At 35.9% G+C, this 19663-nt stretch overlaps 2 protein-coding genes across 8 annotated transcripts in view; one reads left to right on the forward strand and one right to left on the reverse strand.

Annotated features, from left to right (window-relative positions):
* The window catches only part of LOC116167761 (proton-coupled amino acid transporter-like protein pathetic), a 28134-nt gene extending 21737 nt beyond the window's left edge, over positions 1–6397 (forward strand). For 5 of the 7 annotated variants that reach the window (XM_031483254.1, XM_031483258.1, XM_031483259.1 and 2 more), the window contains 6 exons: positions 4046–4138; positions 4184–4334; positions 4385–4506; positions 5319–5403; positions 5452–5909; positions 5958–6397. In XM_031483254.1, the coding sequence (XP_031339114.1) occupies positions 4046–4138; positions 4184–4334; positions 4385–4506; positions 5319–5403; positions 5452–5909; positions 5958–6354 (1306 nt within the window). In that variant the 3' untranslated portion in view covers positions 6355–6397. Of the gene's footprint in view, positions 1–550; positions 749–2115; positions 2595–4045; positions 4139–4183; positions 4335–4384; positions 4507–5318; positions 5404–5451; positions 5910–5957 lie in introns of those variants that run through there. The other 2 variants (XM_031483260.1, XM_031483257.1) reach the window with 2 other exon arrangements.
* Positions 6398–11137: 4740 nt separating this feature from the next.
* LOC116169476 (sensory neuron membrane protein 2-like) lies at positions 11138–14240 on the reverse strand. The gene is made up of 9 exons (XM_031485580.1): positions 14081–14240; positions 13870–14027; positions 12770–12917; positions 12551–12713; positions 12412–12503; positions 12159–12367; positions 11801–12110; positions 11627–11752; positions 11138–11578 (listed from the first exon to the last, which is right to left on the reverse strand). The coding sequence occupies exons 1-9, from the start codon at positions 14192–14194 to the stop codon at positions 11213–11215; spliced, it is 1686 nt and encodes a 561-aa protein (XP_031341440.1). The 5' UTR covers positions 14195–14240; the 3' UTR covers positions 11138–11212.
* Between the last annotated feature and the right edge of the window lie 5423 nt (positions 14241–19663).

Here is a 19663-nt window from a genome sequence, read left to right on the forward strand (position 1 = left end):
GGTGCAACTGGTGCGACGCACCAGGGCCCGGGCGCCGAAGGGGCCCGGCCCGGCGTTTACTTTGTTTAAACTATTTCTATGTTACTGTTACATAATGAATGAAAGGTATAATGTTAGAACAAGAAATTACTAGAAAATATGGGGTACGTACAGAAGGATTTTAAGAAATTGGTTATTATTGTACTTATTCTGTTAAAATGTAAATTTAGCAATATATCGGCAGACCTTCATGAATCATAATCCTTCCTTTAGGAGATAAGCGCACTGTGGTAGGGACCGACTCTAAGAATTCATTTTAATCCCTTTATAACACGTCCATCACGTTTAAGCAAATTTACCAGTAAAAAGTGTTATATGATGCCTCATGCCGATGCCGGATGCGGCATTCTTGATGTTAATAATTTTAGTTCAGTAACCATAAATCATATTCGTTCGTTTGTTTTGCTACCTACGCGTATTTTAAAGAACATTTCTTTTCTTGCACTTGCATGGCAGTTTTACTTTACCCTTCGCTTCGAAGTTATTTTAAATTGTGTTTCTAAGGTTTTAAAATTAAAAATTATTACACTGGCTCACTGGATTAAATAATTTGTTTGTTTCGTTTTTCGCGTTTGTCAGTTTGTGCGTGCCCCAACTCACGAGTGTTAGTTTTTCATTAATCGAATCGTATATCGTTAAGGCTCAAAACTTTTATTTTTACGTACATCGTTGATGCTGGGTTACAATTACAAATCGGCAGTATTAGAAGGTATGTAGGTATGGTAGCTGTCTTATATTGAATTGAATTTATGTTATCATGTTGGTTACCATTGTTCAGCCATACGTTTTTGTGCATTGTTCAATAAACTATTATGCTAGTGATTTTTTTTAATGATGCAGTGGGGCCCGTATGTTTGGTGTTGCACCAGGGCCCGCTCCTAAGTTGTTACGTCCCTGTCTCCATTTGATGATTTCGTTTCTTTCATCCTGCATTGATTTAACTTCCACTTGTATAGAACTACAAGGATAATTTGTCAAGTATAATTAAACATTTTCTGTGTAATTTTGTGAAGTGGAACTTGTTTTTCCCTTTGTCTTAAAGATAAAACTCGTCTCAAATCTTACTTTTGAAACTAGTAACGCCATAAGAAATCCAAAAATTATTTCAAATTCGTTCGACGAATACCAAAACTTAATTAAATTAAAATTTGTTTCTACGGAGCAGACATAAAAATACTTCATTCAACTATTTAATAGCCTCTAGAAGCGCGATATACTAAAAAAATTGTGACATGTGAGCGAGTTGATTTCATGTTTGTATAACCGCATCTTTGAATATATGATTTTTCTCGTACCCTCGTTTAGGGGCGCGTTTATTATCATAGGAATTTTCTAAACATTGTTATAAATTCAGAAAGGGCATACTCAAACGCTTAAATTAAGCCGCTATTTCAATGCTTCTATGTGTTATGGACACTGAGAAAAAATCAAAGCAAGAACTTTGAAACTTTGGGGATGTGAACCGGCCACCATACGAAACATTTGTACCCTCTAACGCCAATCTTTTTATCATTCTTTAATAGGCTACACGTGGTACGCAAAAAAACTTGAACTGAAACTTATATAGTTTTATGCACTTTTGGGGAAACTCCTAAATTTATGCGTCGATGTTAAAGAAGATATTGAAAGTTCAATCTGGGTTTACAACATAACGCCTGTGTGCCAACATTACCAATCGATCTCAAATTTGGATGGTCAATTGTGATCGGATTGTGCTGATTTGTGTACCAGCTTAAAATGTTCTATGCGTCAAAGTGATACGGAGTTGTTAATTTTGGGTGTTAAGAACTAACGTTTTCGATCTTGACTAACATGCTTTTGTGCTGATTTGTACGACAACTTTCACGTTTTGTGCGTCAATTTTAGGAGAAGGGAGAAGTTCCATCTTTGGAGGAAGTGTTTGCACAATCAAAGAGGAAATCTCTACCTAACTGTATGATCTCCAGTTCAAAATCATCCTAAATATATGGAAATTCAGTCTCAGTGTCCAATGCCTAGGAAATAAACACAATGTTTTCATTTAGTATACTAAAGGTTGAGTCAAAAATTAGTGTACCTTGTGATAAAGTGTAACATTTTTTATAGAAGGTTTCGTACTGTTTCAAAATGCTGAACAAAAATCTCATACGGATGTAGTCTGCTACTTTCACACCTTGCGTGCAATAGCTCCGCTGACAAAAATTTTCAGTTTGCAGAGGGGGTGCTATTCAAATAGCTAACGGGGTAGATTGTGGGGGTTTTGGCCATTTCTTATCATTACTCTACTTTTCAGATAACTAACATTGTATGACAATAAAATCTTCTTGCTTCATTACGTTCATTTTTCGTCTCTGCAAGATCAAGACAAGAAGCCGTCTCCTCGGTCTGCCACTAGCAACTTAGGACGACTACTATTCATTTTGTTCTTCATTGACTCAACACCTGATAACTGCTTGGAGAGAGTAATGAGGAAATTATCAATGTACTTATTGAAATCTAATCATTCAAACTTCATCCCAAGATTGTTTAGTACATATTAGTACCTAAGTGCTACGAAAGGAATGAATTTGTCGGGGGTAAATACACAAGAGCTTGATATTTAATCGGATAATTTTATTTTTACGTTGCAACGGAAAAAAACTAGAGATCAAAAGTGCTTTTGATCGAGTTTTTTCCAGGAAGCAACTAAGTTTGAGTGGATTAAAAATAAAATTATCCCGATTTAAAACCAAAATCGAGTGTATTCTAGGGAGATTAATAAAAGATAGTAAATATTACAACCACTATTAGTCCAGTCAAATAAGAAAAAATAAAAACATTAATCGGTAAAGATCTGAATTTTGGTACACATGTTCATTAATGTTCCCTATTGGACATACTAAAAGTCCCCGTCAAAATCTGTTGCGCTCGAGGCGCCATCCTGCAAAAAAGGAGCACTACTTCAGTTTCTTGCCTATATATCGGCAATAATTATTGATACGGAAAAATAGTTCAGATAAAAAATATAGTTTATTAAATTGCCCATAAAAAGCATATTAACATTTTTTTGTATGTCCAATACTTTAGCTATAATCCGACATCGAATAGGGAATCAAGTATCCTGAGTTCTCGAAACAGTGGCGCAGATATTTTTTTACAACTTTTTACAAATCATTAAATTCATTGAAAACTCTACCAGTATTTCTTATATGTGCGAAGTCGTCGCACTCAGGCTTGGTATGAGACACGTTTAATAAGGTTTCTCATAAAACGCTCTCTCAATAGAACTTTCATCTTCAATGTGAGCACTGAGTGTGGACTGGGAGCCTTCAGTGTCCGAACAGGGTCAAGGTAATTCTGAAGGTCTGATAACGATGTCGGTTTTATATCTCTCACTAGCAGACACGTTATACTTATGCAGATAAGGGCGTTCTTCAGCTTAAGAAATCATTTCGCCTCCTTCTATAACTACGATACGGGGCCTAAACGCGTTCTGACGTATTCAACGTGAGATTACAGCTAAAGTACTGGAGATACAAAAAAAATGTAAATACTCTTTTTTATAGGGAATTTAGTAAACTATATTTTTCATGTAAACTATTTCTCCGTGTCAGTAATAATTTCCGAGACATGGGCAAAAAACTGGAAAAGTGTACCGTTTTTCCAAGATGGCGTCTCGAGCGCAACAGATTTTGACAGGGACTTTTAGTATGTTCAATAGAAAGTCCCAATAAATGTGTATACCAAAATTCAGATCTTTACCAATTAATGTTTTTATTTGTCCAAAATTGCGCCAATTTGACTGGACTATATATATTTTACGCATTCCTACGCGCATTTTTATCGCTGATAAAAAGCTACCTAGCTTTTAATCAGATAAAAAATATTCTCATTGGTTAGAATTTGAAACAATCACCAAGCTGATTGATCGTATATTAATGGAGTGCAGTATTAATCAAAGTATAATAATAGGGTTTTGATAATAATGATGAGGACCACAGTGGTTTTCCACTGTGTAGTGCTGCAATTTAATGAGATCAATTTCCAGAATGTCTTCAACTCACGGAACGGACATCAAGCAAAACAGTGACAGCTCTCAATGCATTACAACTGATGAAAGAACAACTCCACAAAATAATTCGTAAGTTATTAACTGTAAGCAATTAAAGACACATTGTTCAACTAGATACTTCGGTGTACTAATGCACTTACTGAAGTCTATTATTGGCACCGGAGTTCTTACCTTGCCGCACGCATTTAAAGAGAGCGGTTTTGTTTTTGGAATATTTGGTACCGTGTTTGTAATATTTCTATGTACATACGCAGCTTATATACTAGTAAGTAGTAGTTACGTTGATTGAACACTACACCATGCGCTCAATTTTAGGTATACCACTCTCAGGAGATACGCAAAAAATCAAAGACAAAGCTGCTGGGGTTTTCTGATACTTGCGCATTGATTTGCCAGCATGGGCCAGAGGCAGTGCAAAGTTTTTCGATGGTGTTCAAGTAAGTAAACGCTCCCTCAGTTCCTGTTCACATTCATTTATTTGAATTACCCTTGACTTACCTCTGGCGAAGAAAATCGGATCTACTTCACACGATCCATCAAATCAATTTCAGGGTATACCACGCATTCAAAAAACTCCTTTATCTTTTATCAACTTGATGGCGCTTTGATGTCGCTCTAGAAAATTTGCCATTATGTGACTCTAAAACCTGCGCACTGTTCTCCTTCTCTAGTTGGATTGCATAGGGTACTTTTCTTAATGTTTAAGGTAGAAATTATGTTAAATAATCTATGCTGTGAAGTTTCATGTGCTGATTAATGCTTTAATGTCTTCCAATCGGTTCCCTAAGCGAGACTTCAATCAGCACATGAAATTGCGAATCTTTTGCTTTCCAACTTGTTCATTATTTTCAACAAAAGTTACACTTGATCCGAGATACCCTGCACACCCCACTCACAGGGCAAATGTCATTAGAAAAATACTTCACATACTTCAATATGCAATGAAGTGTTAAAGACGCAAAAATTTCAGTCAAAATTATGTACTTTGCGAGAGAACGGAGGTGTATTTACATGTGGGACAAGCTAATTTCCTTTTTGACTCAAACGCAAACTTATACGCATAAAGCTTAAAGCACATTAAAGCGCTTACATTTCCATTGTACCTAGGATAGTCCCCAAATATGAAAGGTAGGGAGAAATCCGATCACCGTTTTTAGTTGAAGTGCGTTTCTAAATATTTCAATAAGAATTTCGAGAAGCTTTTGTTACTACATTTCCCAACATAATCTAATTAATTGAACGATTTCAGGTATGGAGTTGATGCAGTTATCTGTATAGGAAGCCTTCTAACCAACTGCGCGTTTTTGATTTTTATTGCCCAATCATTCCATCAAGTAAGTGCAAATTACAACAAATGTTTTTATCTGCCGTTTACCTTACAGGTTTTCTCTTATTGGTTTCCGCATTTCATCCTCAGCGTTGAACAGTACATCATAATTATTTCGGTGCTACTCCTCATTATATGCCAAATACGCGAATTAAAGCATCTGGTACCGTTTTCCATATTCGCCAACATATGCCTTTTCGTCGGTCTCCTCTTACCACTAGTCCATATGTTCAGTGAGCTGCATAGTCCTGCAGATTTCCCAGCCTTCACTTCCGTTACAAAGCTGCCTTTATTTTTCGGAACGGTATTTTTCGCGGCGGATGCCATGATATTGTATCTTCCCATAGAAAACACAATGAAGAACCCTGCGAAATTTTTAGGCGCGACTGGTGCCTTAAATGTTTCTATGGTAATTGTTGGGATACTGTACACTCTGTTTGGGCTATTTGGGTTTTTAAGATATGGTGAGGATACTAAGCCAAGCATAACGTTAAATTTGCCAATAGAAGAAATGTAAGATTACATTGCTGGGTATTGTTTCACTCATGTGTTTCCTTTTAGCCCATCGCAAATTGTTCAGCTAATGTTACCGATAAGTATTATGCTTACTTATGTTCTAGTCACCTACGTGATGATAGAGATTATTTGGAATAATTATCTGCAGTACAAAGTACGCGGAAGCATTAAGAGAAATTTGGCTCAAATTGTTACCAGATGTTCGCTAGTGATACTAACCGGCGCAGTTTCGATAGCTGTTCCGAAATTGGAATTAGTCATTAGCTTAGTTGGATCCGTCGGATCTTCCACTTTAATACTCTTAGTTCCAGTTACATTAGACACAATTGTACGATGGGACAACGATTTAGGATACTTCAAGTGGAGACTTTTCAAAAATATTCTTATAGGAATATTTTATGTGTTCATTTTAGTGTCGAGTATATTGATATGCTTCCAGTGACACAAAATGTGTTATTTAAATAAATTTTCTATTACTTGTTTAATTTAATTTACTTCGTATTTCTTGATGTTTTAGTAGGTATAATGAATGATGAAACGAAAGAATCCAAAAAACTTGAATAATCCGAAGAGTTTTTTAACAGGGAATAAATGAAAGATTCGTAGTCAGGAATAATTGAAAGAACTGAAGAGTGGATCGAGTCCAAGCGAATAAATTGAATAATTCTAAACGTCTACAGTACCTACTTGAAGAAGTTGAAGAGTCTACAGAACTTGCAATATACAAGGAACTTTCTGTTACATCCATTTGTCACATTTCCGTTAGTTTATTAATTATTACATGCTAATATTATTCTATTTTACGCTAAATTCAGTTTATTTATTTTATTTTAAAATATTTGTAAGATTCCTCGTAACTTGCCATAAAGTTGAGCTTTCTATAAATGATTGACGCTTCCTCGTACGAAGCTGGGGAGTATTGAAGGAAAGCGATAAAATAAAATCGTCGCAACAAAATAATCCAGTGATTTATTTAAAATGAATGAAATTCCCATAAATTCAACAATAATAACCAGTCAACTTGTAACAAAATTAAACTTGGCATGCCTATTTAATTCGCGAACAATTCGTTAAGTTACGGCTTTACAAAAAATCCCCGAAATGTAGAATTATTATGACAAAATGGCGCCAATATTGAAAGTACAAGCGTCCCATAATACAGAGTTGGGCAGTATTCGATTTTGTAAATACTTTTTAGTATTCAAATCCTTTAAAGTATTCAAATACTCTGTAATTAAATAGGTACTTTTATGAAAGCAGTATTTGTATTTGTAACTCAAATACTTTCACAAATATTTAGTATTCGAATACTTCGCAAAGTATTTGGATACTTCGTAAAGTATTCAAATACTTCGCATAGTATTTGAATACTTAACCTTCCTTTTTTACCAAAAATCGACTACTCCAAAATTTCTCGGGAAAACACTTTTTCTTATTAATTTTGGTGCGTAGAATCCAAAACGATTCGCACTTTTTCGATTAGACTTCTCAATCAAAATTTATGGACTAGAAACCAATTTCGAAAAAAAATTCAAAGGGCTGTCACTTTTGAACTACTAGCCCAATCTTTGAACTGTATGAAATTAAGGATTCTACAGGCCACATTCTATAAGAAAATTTTTTTTTCGGGTCGATCTGAGACAATTTTATTTTCGCGCCTCTAAAAAAAGCAGTGTATAACCTTCCTTTTTTTACCAAAAATCGACTACACCAAAATTTCTCGGGAAAACACTTTTTCTTATTAATTTTGATGCGTAGAATCCAAAACTATTCGTACTTTTTCGATCAGACTTCTCAATCAAAAGTTATAGACTAGAAACCAATTTCGAAAGAAAATTCAAAGGGCTGTAACTTTTGAACTAGTAGCCCAATCTTGAAACTGTTTGAAATTATGGATTCTACAGGCCACATTCTATAAGAAAACTTTTTTCCGGGTCGATCTGAAACAATTTTTTTTTCGGGCCTCAAAAAAAGGCAGTGTATAACCTTCCTTTTTTACCAAAAATCGACTTTTCTCGGGAAAACACTTTTTCTTATTAATTTTGGTGCGTAGAATCCAAAACAATTCGTACTTTTTCGATCAGACTTCTCAATCAAAATTTATGGACTAGAAACCAATTTCGAAAGAAAAATTCAAAGGGCTGTAACTTTTGAACTAGTAGCCCAATCTTGGAACTGTTTGAAATTATGGATTCTACAGGCCACATTCTATAAGAAAATTTTTTCCGGGTCGATCTGAAACAATTTTTTTTTCGGGCCTCAAAAAAAGGCAGTGTATAATCTTCCTTTTTTACCAAAAATCGACTACACCAAAATATCTCGGGAAAACACTTTTTCTTATTAATTTTGGTGCGTAGAATCCAATCCAAACAATTCGTACTTTTTCGATTAGACCTCTCAATATAAAGTTATGGACAAAAAACAAATTTCGAAAAGAAATTCAAAGGGCTGTAACTTTTGATCTAGTAGCCCAATCTTCAAACTGTTTGAAATTATGGATTCTACGGGCCAAATTGTATAAGAAAATGTTTTTTCCTGGTCGATCTCAGACATTTTTTTCCGGTCTCAAAAAAAGGCAGTACTTTTAAGTTATTCAAATATTTGAGAACAATTTAGAAATGTTTAGGGAAAGTTTCCATTGTCATTGTCACAAAATCAAATATAAAAATCCGATACAACTGAATACCGAACGATCCTGGAGTGAAACTTTTTGACTCGATAGTCTACGTGACTCAAAAACAACAGGGACCTTTCTTATATCCTTAAGACCGTGTGTACCAATTTTCCAAGCGATCGCACGTTTCTAAACAAACTTGTAACGTTTCCGTTTACATTTAAATTAAAATTCCCACTAGATATGAAAATTTAAACTCAATGTAACCAACAATAAGAATTTTGATAAAGGTAACTGGTAAGGGTCAAGGGGTTATCGAATGTGGAGAGGATAGACGTGACTGAGCGTAAGAAAAGTGGTTGTTAGAGGATGAATGCTTGAATGAATCCCAGAATATTGTTGTAATCCTGTAAGAAATTCAAAATTAATTAAATTGATTGATATATTTACTACAAACATAAACTAAGTAAGTAATTATTTCATGGTAATTCTTTTATAACTCTCAAAATTCCGTTTCAGATTTTAGATCCATGCCATACATATGTGATATTTGAAATTATATGAAATTCCTTTTAATTAACAAATAAACCCAATAACATTTGGTAAGAAGAAGTGTATAAGCAAAAACTTATTTTAATTATACCTAATTTATTTTAGGGTTTATTTATTACCTATTTATTAAATAGTTAAAATACCAATTTGGATCATCGTATAATCTACCCTTAATTTACCAAGTTTGACCAATACCTATTTACCTCTGGAGCCGGAATCCACATCAGAATCTCATCCAACACCGTCGTTTGGTAACCTTCACCGAGTCCTAAAACAATAAAAAAATAGAAATCAATTTGGAGTAAGGTCAGAAAAACTGTTTATAATTTAAACTCACCTCATTAATCATCCAACACAAAACATATTGTGAAGTAATCACGACATACGCAATCTGTAAGAGATCTCCGGTAAAACCCCACAACACCCACTCAAACATTCACCTCTTTTTCATTTCTAGTAGTCCTTAAAAAAAGAAAATTTTATATTAAGAAAAATAATATTGACGAACCAGTTATTATTTTAGCGAACATTAAAGAATCAATTATTTGTGTCAATGGTTTATTTCCTATAGTTCTAGGACTGGGTTTTTTTATTAATCGTACCCTAATTTGTCCAACGCAACCCTGGCGCCCTAATAATCCTTATGCTCTCCGGTTTTGAGCCGAGTGAAGGGGTATCGGTCCAACATTGTATGAACCATTGCCATACAGTTTTCTTACCAGATAGTTTGCTTCTTGATTGATTTATTTTGTTGTCCATTTAACGACTGACCGTATTTACGTTACCTCTTCATGAACCTATCGAATTGGTATTTTTGCCAATACGAAAAGGTTATAAACTATCATGCACACGGACAAACGGATGGTCAAAAATGGATCTGTTCCAAAATCGCTAGGATTAATTTCAGAAAGGCGTATGTATCATGTGCACGACGTACGATCGCTTTGAAAACTGGTACACGTATTCTTAAGGGTTAAACTGGTATAAGAAAGGTCCTGGTAGGTACCTCCCATATAATAATATAATAATAATATTACGCTTTTACTCCCCTTAAATTTGTATATAACAATAGAAATATAAAAAAAGCTAACCCCATACAAAGTATAACTTGATTTTTTAAGTAGTATTAAGACTTATCTAGTATACTATTTTAAATTTTTAATGTATTTGAGTGACAAGTATTCGAATACCTTTGATAGTATTAGAATACTTTTGAAAGTGTTCGAATACATTTTAAAGTATTTGAATACTTATTTTTTAAAGTATTTGAATACTTATTTTTTAAAGTATTTGAATACTTTACTATTTAATATTCAAATACTTTTTGAAAATATGCTGCCCAGCTCTGCCCATAAATAATCGTAACCATCCTTTAATGAGACATCATCAGCAAAGAAAGTGAGCTCTGTTACGACGTTTGTTGCAATCCCTGAAGGAGAGGGCACACTCACATTTATAACACCACCACAATTAAATCGATCCTGCACCAATTTAAAGCAAGCGCGTTGACTTTTTCATTAAAATATATGTAGTCACAAAAATGCATAAACTCCCATCGCCGGTTTCGAGGAGACAATTTTTGTCTCAACGAAATTGGTGCATAAGTAACTATTTTGATATCTTTTAAACAAAATCCACTTGCTTACTGGATATTTTGATTTTGATTTACAACTATTGACCTACGGCACAAATGAGGATTACTCTGAATGATTTGATTTTTGCGAGTAAACTTTTACTGATCCGTAGTCTCACTTAACAGTCGCAGTTTTTTTTAGTGCCCTCTATAAAGAACCCTTACATCGAATTTCCTCTTTGATTGTAAATGTTAGTTAATGACGGTATTGATTTCAAGACAAAATGATTATCATAGAGACAAGAGTATATGTGGTCATAAGATTGGTAAATCAAGCAAATACTACGTAAGTAAAATGCATGTGGGATGCGAGGTAAAGCCATCAACTACTTATAAAACCAAAAACCGATGAGACACAATAAAATGAGATACCAATAAATAAAGGTAAATTTGTATTTAAGTTTATTAGGCAAAGCAAGGACAGGAATACTTTATTCTATATTTATTTTTGAACTAGGTATATAGTATGTGTTACTTAAAACACTGGTGCAGTTGCAGAGCTCAATTTGTAACATGAAATATCGTAGGGTTTGCATTATTTCTCCTAACGACTCTGTCATTAAATTTTTGTTCGTTCACTTGTGGATATAAAGACGGATACATAGAAGTGTTATTAAAATTAATTTCGGTGACTGGATCTGCAAATCCTGCACGGGAGTGACTCTTGACGTCTGTTATCGACACCTTATTGCCGAATGCAGAATTTGCAAAGCACATTAGACGCTCTTTATACATAACAAGTACAAATGAAAGTACCATCAACAATATTCCAGTAAGAATGAAAATCCACTTGATTACATCTAACATTGCAAGCTGAGAAAGGCCTGCGCTCATCATTTTTCGATATTCCGGCGGGATCAGCGCACCCTAATGCATGAAACAGGTAACACACAAATCGAACAAACGCAAACTTACTTCCTCCAACCACACCATTGGGAAAACTCCTTCGCTCACATTGTTGAGTAACTCAAAATCTTCAAATCGTTTTAATCGAACATTCATCTGCAAACGTTTGGCGCCTGCTACCGGATTTCCTGTAATCTATTTGCCCAAAGCAAATCGCAACTGTACCTCAAGTTACAAACTTACCGGCTCCAAATACATGAAATTTTCGTGCAATTCCTTCACCGGGTTTACTCCGCGCGCAAATTCGGTTAAGGACGAGTCCCCTAGATAGAAATGAGGGTTCGAGACCAATATCGGAGCCTTAAGGCAGAATGTCAAGTCAACCAAGCCATTTTCTGGGCAGTTGGTGACATCGTTATAGTCCTCATTTTTGGCCAGTGGACAGAAGCACTCGTTTTCGGAGTTTTTGATTATTGACTCTGGTCTATTGCTGTATTTCCAAGTGGGAATTCCTTCGTAATCGACGTACTTTTCGAAGCTTACAAACATGGACCTAAAATCGCCTTTGATTGCATCTTTCTCTGAAGAATTGAATCCTAACCTGCAAATATCCGGACTGTAGGCGTAAATTCTTTCGGGTGGCGTCTTCAGTGGGTAAAACAAGGTGGAATCGCTTCCGTTAATCTTATTACATCCAGGTCCCGGCCATACTAGAGAGCTGTTAGATTCACGGTATAACAGTATGTCACCCCTAGTTGTGTTCTTGAGACCGCGACCAATCACAAACGGGCCGGCTAGAGTTTTGTTCATCTAACGAATATTGGCTTAGATAGGCACTTTCGCGAGCTACTTACGTAACCAAACAGTGAAAACTTGAAGTCAGTCCCGCCGTTGGTAAACTCAATAGTCGGTGGGAGCATCCCCTTCATTGCGCTGCATATAAATTCTGAAGACGAAGTCATTAGTAGATATAATCTTGGAAGTTTTACTGACCAACTTCAGGGTCGTGACAGGTGATTAAAATTCCATCAAACAGTATATCTTTGGCAGGAGCGCGGATGAAAACGTCTTTTGCCCCCTTGTAGAGGTAGGGGACTGCGTCGTTCACCATCGCAATTGCCGAGGGCAGTATCGCGTAGACCTGAAGTGCCGTACTCTGGAATCATACGAGTAAATGGACGGGTACTCGAATTGATTTGCGAAAATACCTACCACTAAAGCTCCGTTCACCATTGTTATCGGATCATCCTCCATTCTGCATCCTGATTCTTTTTGGTTGAAGAAGAAGCTTCGCTTTAGCATATACTTGATCGTATCGGTGCCATCGTCTATGGTAATGTCTACTCGTTCCCAGTATTCACTGAAACACAAAAATAATTTCAGAGTTAGGACACGGGTGCTAGTGGACTCGTGTTGCAACACTTTTTTGGTTGGTTCTTGCCTTTAAATTACTTCGACTAATCACAACAAAGCGTTAATAATAGGCTTAACAAATATAGAATAGGCATGCGTGAAGTAGCATCAAAGAAACCAACGAAAGAAACAAGTGCATACTTGGGTGGGAGTCAAACCAATTCTGTGATGTGCAAAATCGGCCTGGACAGCCCCCGTTTATTTAAGAAAGTAGACGCCAGTAGGATGGTAATGTTTCTAAAGGGCTTAAAATGATCTGTAAAAGGTTTAAACAATTATATTCTATAACTGAAAAACCTTTCAACGAGTTTTTCATTGTTCGGGACGCACTTCTGAAACGCTTAGAAGGCTGTAAAAAGACCTCTGGCGTCCCAACCTGTTTAAAGCTCTAAAAAGGACTTCAAAGTTACGAAAGCTCTGGTAAATTCATGAACGGTATTGAAGAAGGTTAGACTCTCTGCTCTGGGGCACTAGTGGGATTTGTTCTGGAAAGTGTATAAGGAAATTTCGACTTAATTAACCAAGGAATATGGCGTTAAGCTATGTTCATCGAGTCCCGAGACACCCTGTATAAGGATTACCTATGCCTTTAACTTTAACAATGTCGCTTTTGTAATTTGTTTCTCTCTTTGAGGATTTTCGAATTATTTTTCAGTGAAATTCTCTAATTAATTAATTAAATAATAAAACAATTGGTTAGTTGTGGGAAATTAAAGTTTCTTCAAGAATAATTGGCATCTGGTAATTTATCTTCAACTCCTCAAAAATTAGACAACTTTTTAACTTTTTAACTGAACTTTTCAAAAATTAATTAATGTCACGAATTGGGGTTGAAAGTTTGTGTCTATTTTGTGACTATCCAACTGCAATGAGGTGCTTAAAGTATATGCTGCACTCACTCATAAACATAAGGACCAACTTCTTTTAATACAGGCGCAGCCCCCTGCTGAACGTCATCCGCATTGGTTACATTAAAAAAGTAAATTTTCATTTTTTGCGGGAACGGCTGTTTCCTCCAAATTTCGTAAACTTCGTTTCCTTCCTTCAATGCGATTCTCTAAAAATTCACATTGCAAATTTATGACGACTACCTACACTGCGGAGGCTCACTTCACTAATGGCGTATCCGACGATAGCCGGAAATACGTACCACGAAGATATTATGCCCGTAAACAACACTACAAATCCCGACCCCGCCACAATAACCGGGCAGTTTTTCCTCATATTTATTTGCGACAGTTACGACATATTTGTTGCGCCTCAAAAAATACCTACTATCCAAAGGTGTCGAGTAGAACTGATTTTGAATTCTATTTTTCTGCTTAATGGGAGTGGACACGTATTAGTCTGACATTGAGTCCATTATTGTTTAATAAATAATACATGTAGATGACCAACATGCAAACTGATCGTACAGATATACCTCATTTATTGAATGTGCTGGAAGATCTCTCATCTTTTGATGGCATATTGTATACCTACATACAATATACAATTATATCAATACGTATACATTGAGGTACGCTCCAATGACCGCGAATGAAAAAATAATATATTGTGAAGGTACCTTTAAGCATTAGGTAATTACACAGACCACTGAGCGGACTATAATTGGCATTCATTATTGTTACAATTATGATGCCAATTTTGCACTTGCCGATCCAATTTTTAATGCAGCACGGGGTTTATTTTAAGTTTAGGTAGATGTGAACCACAGCGTACCTATTATGAAACGATTATATTATACTTACTATTATTAATTTTATTATACACAGTGGTCGAAGTGGCAAATATTTTTTACCGGTATGGCTGAACTGATAAAATCTTAGTATTGTATGTATGCGTATATTATCATGAAAAAACTTTATCCGTTATGCCTATCTATCGGTATGCCATACCGCCGCATACCGCCTCACTTCGACCACTGAATACACATAAAGGTTTGCGGTACTCTATTGGAATGTTCTGTACCAGGTATATGTCAAAGTATCAAGTAGGTATCGAGGATATTTTGGCTACTTACTCTCTTTTTGAAAGGTGAACTGCTAATGCTCATCAGTAGAATTCTCCGTGTATTTTATTGATGAATGCACTAGTTGAACCAAACCATCAAGGAAAGACAATTAGTAAATCGTAAAATGACTAATCTAATTAGGGAAAGTTTTGGATCTTATTAGAATGCCAACCTTCCTCGCCAGTTACTCGCATTTAAGAAAGATAGACAAGAATTTATTGAAAAAATAAATAATTCATCGTACCTACTGATAATTCCCATGTATATCGGACTGCCTATTTTGACAATAATCGGAGTAATTTTTTATATAATTTAGTAATTCTGGTAATTATCTGTAGGTAGGTAATTCTATTGATGATATATTTATTAATCCCTTAAGATTCCTCGGAATAAGTAAATTGATTTGTAAATGTATACCTTATAATAATAATCATTTAATGTCCTATAGAAATTACATTTCAATTACAGGACATATACACGTTTACCTGGTAAGTGCACACAAAGTAAATAAAATTAAATTTCTAAACTAAAGATAAAAATAATAACAATTCGTTTTAGAAAACACCTTAATTTAGCACATGAACAATGGAAAAAAACTAAAGATTATTCATTATATTTATAATATCAACGAGCCTATATGAAAATGGATGTCTCCGAGAAAAGATAAATTATTGAAAAGCCTAACCATTATTAAACAAAGGAGAGTTGCGCAAAATATCTGTGCGAGGAGTGGGAGTGTAAAATGTTGTGGAGTTTCTGGAAGTGTAAGAAGGAACATGAAAACATAAAGCTAAAAAGTTACAGTAGATTGATTTCGTCGAACCTCTAGTGATGAAAAGTTGAATCTCGCGCATAATAAACTCTGATCAAATCCTCTTGGAGGATAGTTACGGTCCAGTAAAAACTTTAAAAATGTACGCTGAAGTAACTCTAGCTTATCTTTTTGGTTGCGATGCAAGGGGCTCAAAATGACAGCACATATTTCCAACTTTGTGCGAACTAACGAAAAGTACAGGCATTTTAGTGCTTCAATATTTGAAAACGATTTACAGCTCCGAAGAATAAAACCAAGCGTTGAAGTAGCAGATTTACAAATATGGTTGATATGTTATGTTGGTTAAATATGAACTCACAGTCAAAGTAAACACCCAAACTTTAATGAAATATGCTCTAATAAGTGTAGCAGAATGCAGAATTAAAACTGTAATCAAATACCTATATACGGTTTAAATTTGCGACTGAAAGTAAACCTTATTGCTAAATATGGGTAACTACCACAGATTTATTAAATCTGTGCTACTAGGTAGGTACTACCATTGAATAATCACGTATTCAATGGTACTACTGTGTTCGAGGTCACGCTGTACTTAATCCTACAAAAGCTCTGATTAGACCTCTGACGACGCCGATACACTATAATCACTAAGGGAAAGAGCGCATACTATTTTTGTTAATTATTCCATCTATAAATGCAGTTTGGATAATTCGAAGTAATGTAATTCCAGTACGTAGGTACTTGAGTTTCAATAATTCCACAAATACTGCAAATTTCTAAAAAAAAACGTTCATTTCATTGTCATACCAAAGAACTCTTTGGTCATACTACTGTTAAGTATACGGGGCGTAACATAAGGTTTGCAAAGGATAGATTGGCGGATTCAGTTTTCCTAATGAAATCTGGAATTCGAGACAATGATAAGTGCTCTTTCTGCCCACAAGCAATAGGAACAAGTTTCCACATTCTTCTAAATTGTGCGAGAACGGTTGAGCTGTGGAAGTATGTGAAGTCACTGGTGCTACGAGTACGACACGACTAACGAAAACTAAAGTTGGATTACAAGAACTATACAGCGGCCTGCCACAAAAGACACCGAAATACCAGTTGGCTAATTATTTGATTAGTATGGCAAAAAGCACTATCTATAGGACAGCGACAAACGTGATGCGAGGAAGATCCGCAACTGATCATAAGACCCATTTTGTTGATAGTGTAACAAGCAGGCTAAGAAGCGAGTACGGTTGGTTCCTGGGTTGCAAAAAATTTAGACCGTTTTGAGAGTATATGGTGTGAAGGAGAAGTATTGTGTAAAGTTGTGTATGGAGATTTAACAATATTAATGTAAATATTAGTTATGTTGGTGACATGTACCTACTGTTAATGTAATTAAGTAAAAACTGTACAGTTGTAAATAAATAATAATAAACGTATCTAAGTACCTACCTACGTAAAAAATTGTGATAAAAGGGATCACATATTTTTTCCAGGCCAACCTAGGTTCTAAAAAACCATTCATAAAGTTTATAATTTATTTTTTCCAATACCTACATTATTTTATTGAATTTAATCCCTAATTTTTGTACATTCACAGGTAATTTTAATCCCTCATTTTTGGTTTTTTGTGAACAATTCATGGAAAAATGGATTTAAATCGGTCGGTATTGGAAAAAATTATCAAAGTCCTCGTTTGAGATCGAAGGGACTTCAGCGCATTTTTGTGTGGCAGATCAGTATTCTATTAGCCACTTTCGACTCAACCATCAATAACAGATCTTGTCGAAGGCTACTACATTCACTAACCGCTTCCCACTTTCCTCGTGCACCCGCAATTCGCTTTTAAAGATTTGACTCCACCATCAGGAAGATCGTGTCGGGGGCTACCACATTCCCGTTGACGGTACCCCCTTCCGACGTCCCGTTCACCCGCAATTCGCGATTGAAGATTTGACTCCACCATCAGTGAGATCGTGTCGCGGGCTAACACATTCTCTTTTACGGTACCCACTTCCGACGTCCGGTTCACTCGCAATTCACTTCTATTGGCGACACGAGAAAGAGAGACAGCGATTCGAGATTTACGAAACGTTAAACCGCGTGAGTTCGCAACGGAAGGTAAAAGGCGCCCGAAGTTGACTACTTCTCGAAGACGCGCGCGCGCCTCGCAAAAGGTCGTTAATTTCGCCCCTATGACAAAAAACAAAATTCCGCCACGCAGGAGTTGTGCGCGTTTACAACATCTTTCCGACGATACCAATTTCAAAAGAATCGGACCAAAACTGTAGTAGAAGATAGGAAAAAACTGAAAAACCTTCACGTTAGTATACTACGCTCGAGGATGACGCCCAGATGTCGCCAACCCCACATCATGTAGCCATGCCCCTAAGGTTGACAAATTTCACGGCCCTGTAGATACACGTACACCCGTTGCCTTTCTACAAGAGTTCTTCTACGCGCCCACATTTGCTGCCAGCCAGCCAGCCAGCCAGCCAGCCAGCCAGCAGCCAGCCAGCCAGCCAAAGTGAGATTAAAAGCCAGCCAGCCAAAGTGAGATTAAAAGCTACTTTTTACAAATAAATTTGCAAAAATGCGCTAAAAATAGTATAAGCAACACTGGATTAAACTAGTTTTTGTTCTCTTAAGAATATTAAACCATTAAACCAATACCATGCGATCAAAAATGAGTTGCTGTCGAGTCACCTTTGGAATTTTCGTTTACATGGGAAATCGTACTTAACTTGAACTTCCAAAGGCGACTCGACAGCAGCTCATTTATGATCGCACGTTATACTATTGAATATTACTTGACCCCAATTTATGAAAAGGAGGTTTCGCTTGGTTCATGTAGGTAGGTATGTACTTAGGAACATTTCCTATGTTAAAGGAGGTCAAAAGGCATTAAAAAATTAATTTTATCTCATCTCTGCTAGAATCGTAAGATTTTGGTTCGCTTGATCTAGTCGGAACAACACATATTTTTAATAAATTCTACAGAAATCAGTTCAAAAAACATTTACCGAATTTTGATTCGTATGAAGCAAAAGATAAAAAACACATGAAACTGATATAAACCTTTATTGAAAAAAATTACGTATAACCATTTTCGCTCGAGTGCTTTGTGCACATATAAGGCATGTATACGAGATAAAAGCGAAAGGCGCCAAACAATAATTTCCATTGCGGGTACTCCCCGACGACGGACGCACGAGGTGCCTTAGTTGAAAACCTCGTTCGGGACGTGACCTATGTGTTGTCAACCTACCCAACAACCCGCACACCTTCTCAAATCATATGGGTTCAACCCAAGGATACTATACAGGGTGACAATTTGAAAACTTACCACCTCTCATATCTTAGTAAATAGACGAGATATTTAAAGAAATCAAAATCCGTTTCGGTAATTCGGAGGGGGAATCACAATGACATAGTTGGCGACACACCCCCTGCGCCCTAACCACCCCAACTTTTAAATCTTAAATAGTGACCCCCCATGTGTGATACGTCGTTGGAAAGCTCTGAAAAAATGCTTTCCAACCATATCAAATATCATTACATTTAGGTTAGTAATTATCGTGCAAATCAAAAAATAAACCAATATGATACATTTTCTAAGGTTGGCTTTTATTTCAATAAATGTTCAAAATGTTTTCCGTTATTGGTAACACAGTATTACTAGGCGATCAAAAATGAGTTGCTGTCGAGTCGCCCTGTTTGTTTACATGGAAAATCGTATTTAACTTGAACTTCCAAAGCCGACTCGACAGCAACTCATTTTTAATCGCCAGTTATAATCTATTCTCAAACTCTTGTCGAACCTTTTCAAATGTTGGTTTTGCAATATTTCGACATTCTTGAATTATTCTCTGTCTTAGTTCGTCTATGTTCGCCGATTGCGTTTTAAATA

The sequence above is a fragment of the Photinus pyralis genome, unplaced genomic scaffold (genome assembly GCF_008802855.1).
Source record: "Photinus pyralis isolate 1611_PpyrPB1 unplaced genomic scaffold, Ppyr1.3 Ppyr1.4_LG4, whole genome shotgun sequence".
Taxonomy (NCBI): Eukaryota; Metazoa; Arthropoda; class Insecta; order Coleoptera; family Lampyridae; genus Photinus; species Photinus pyralis.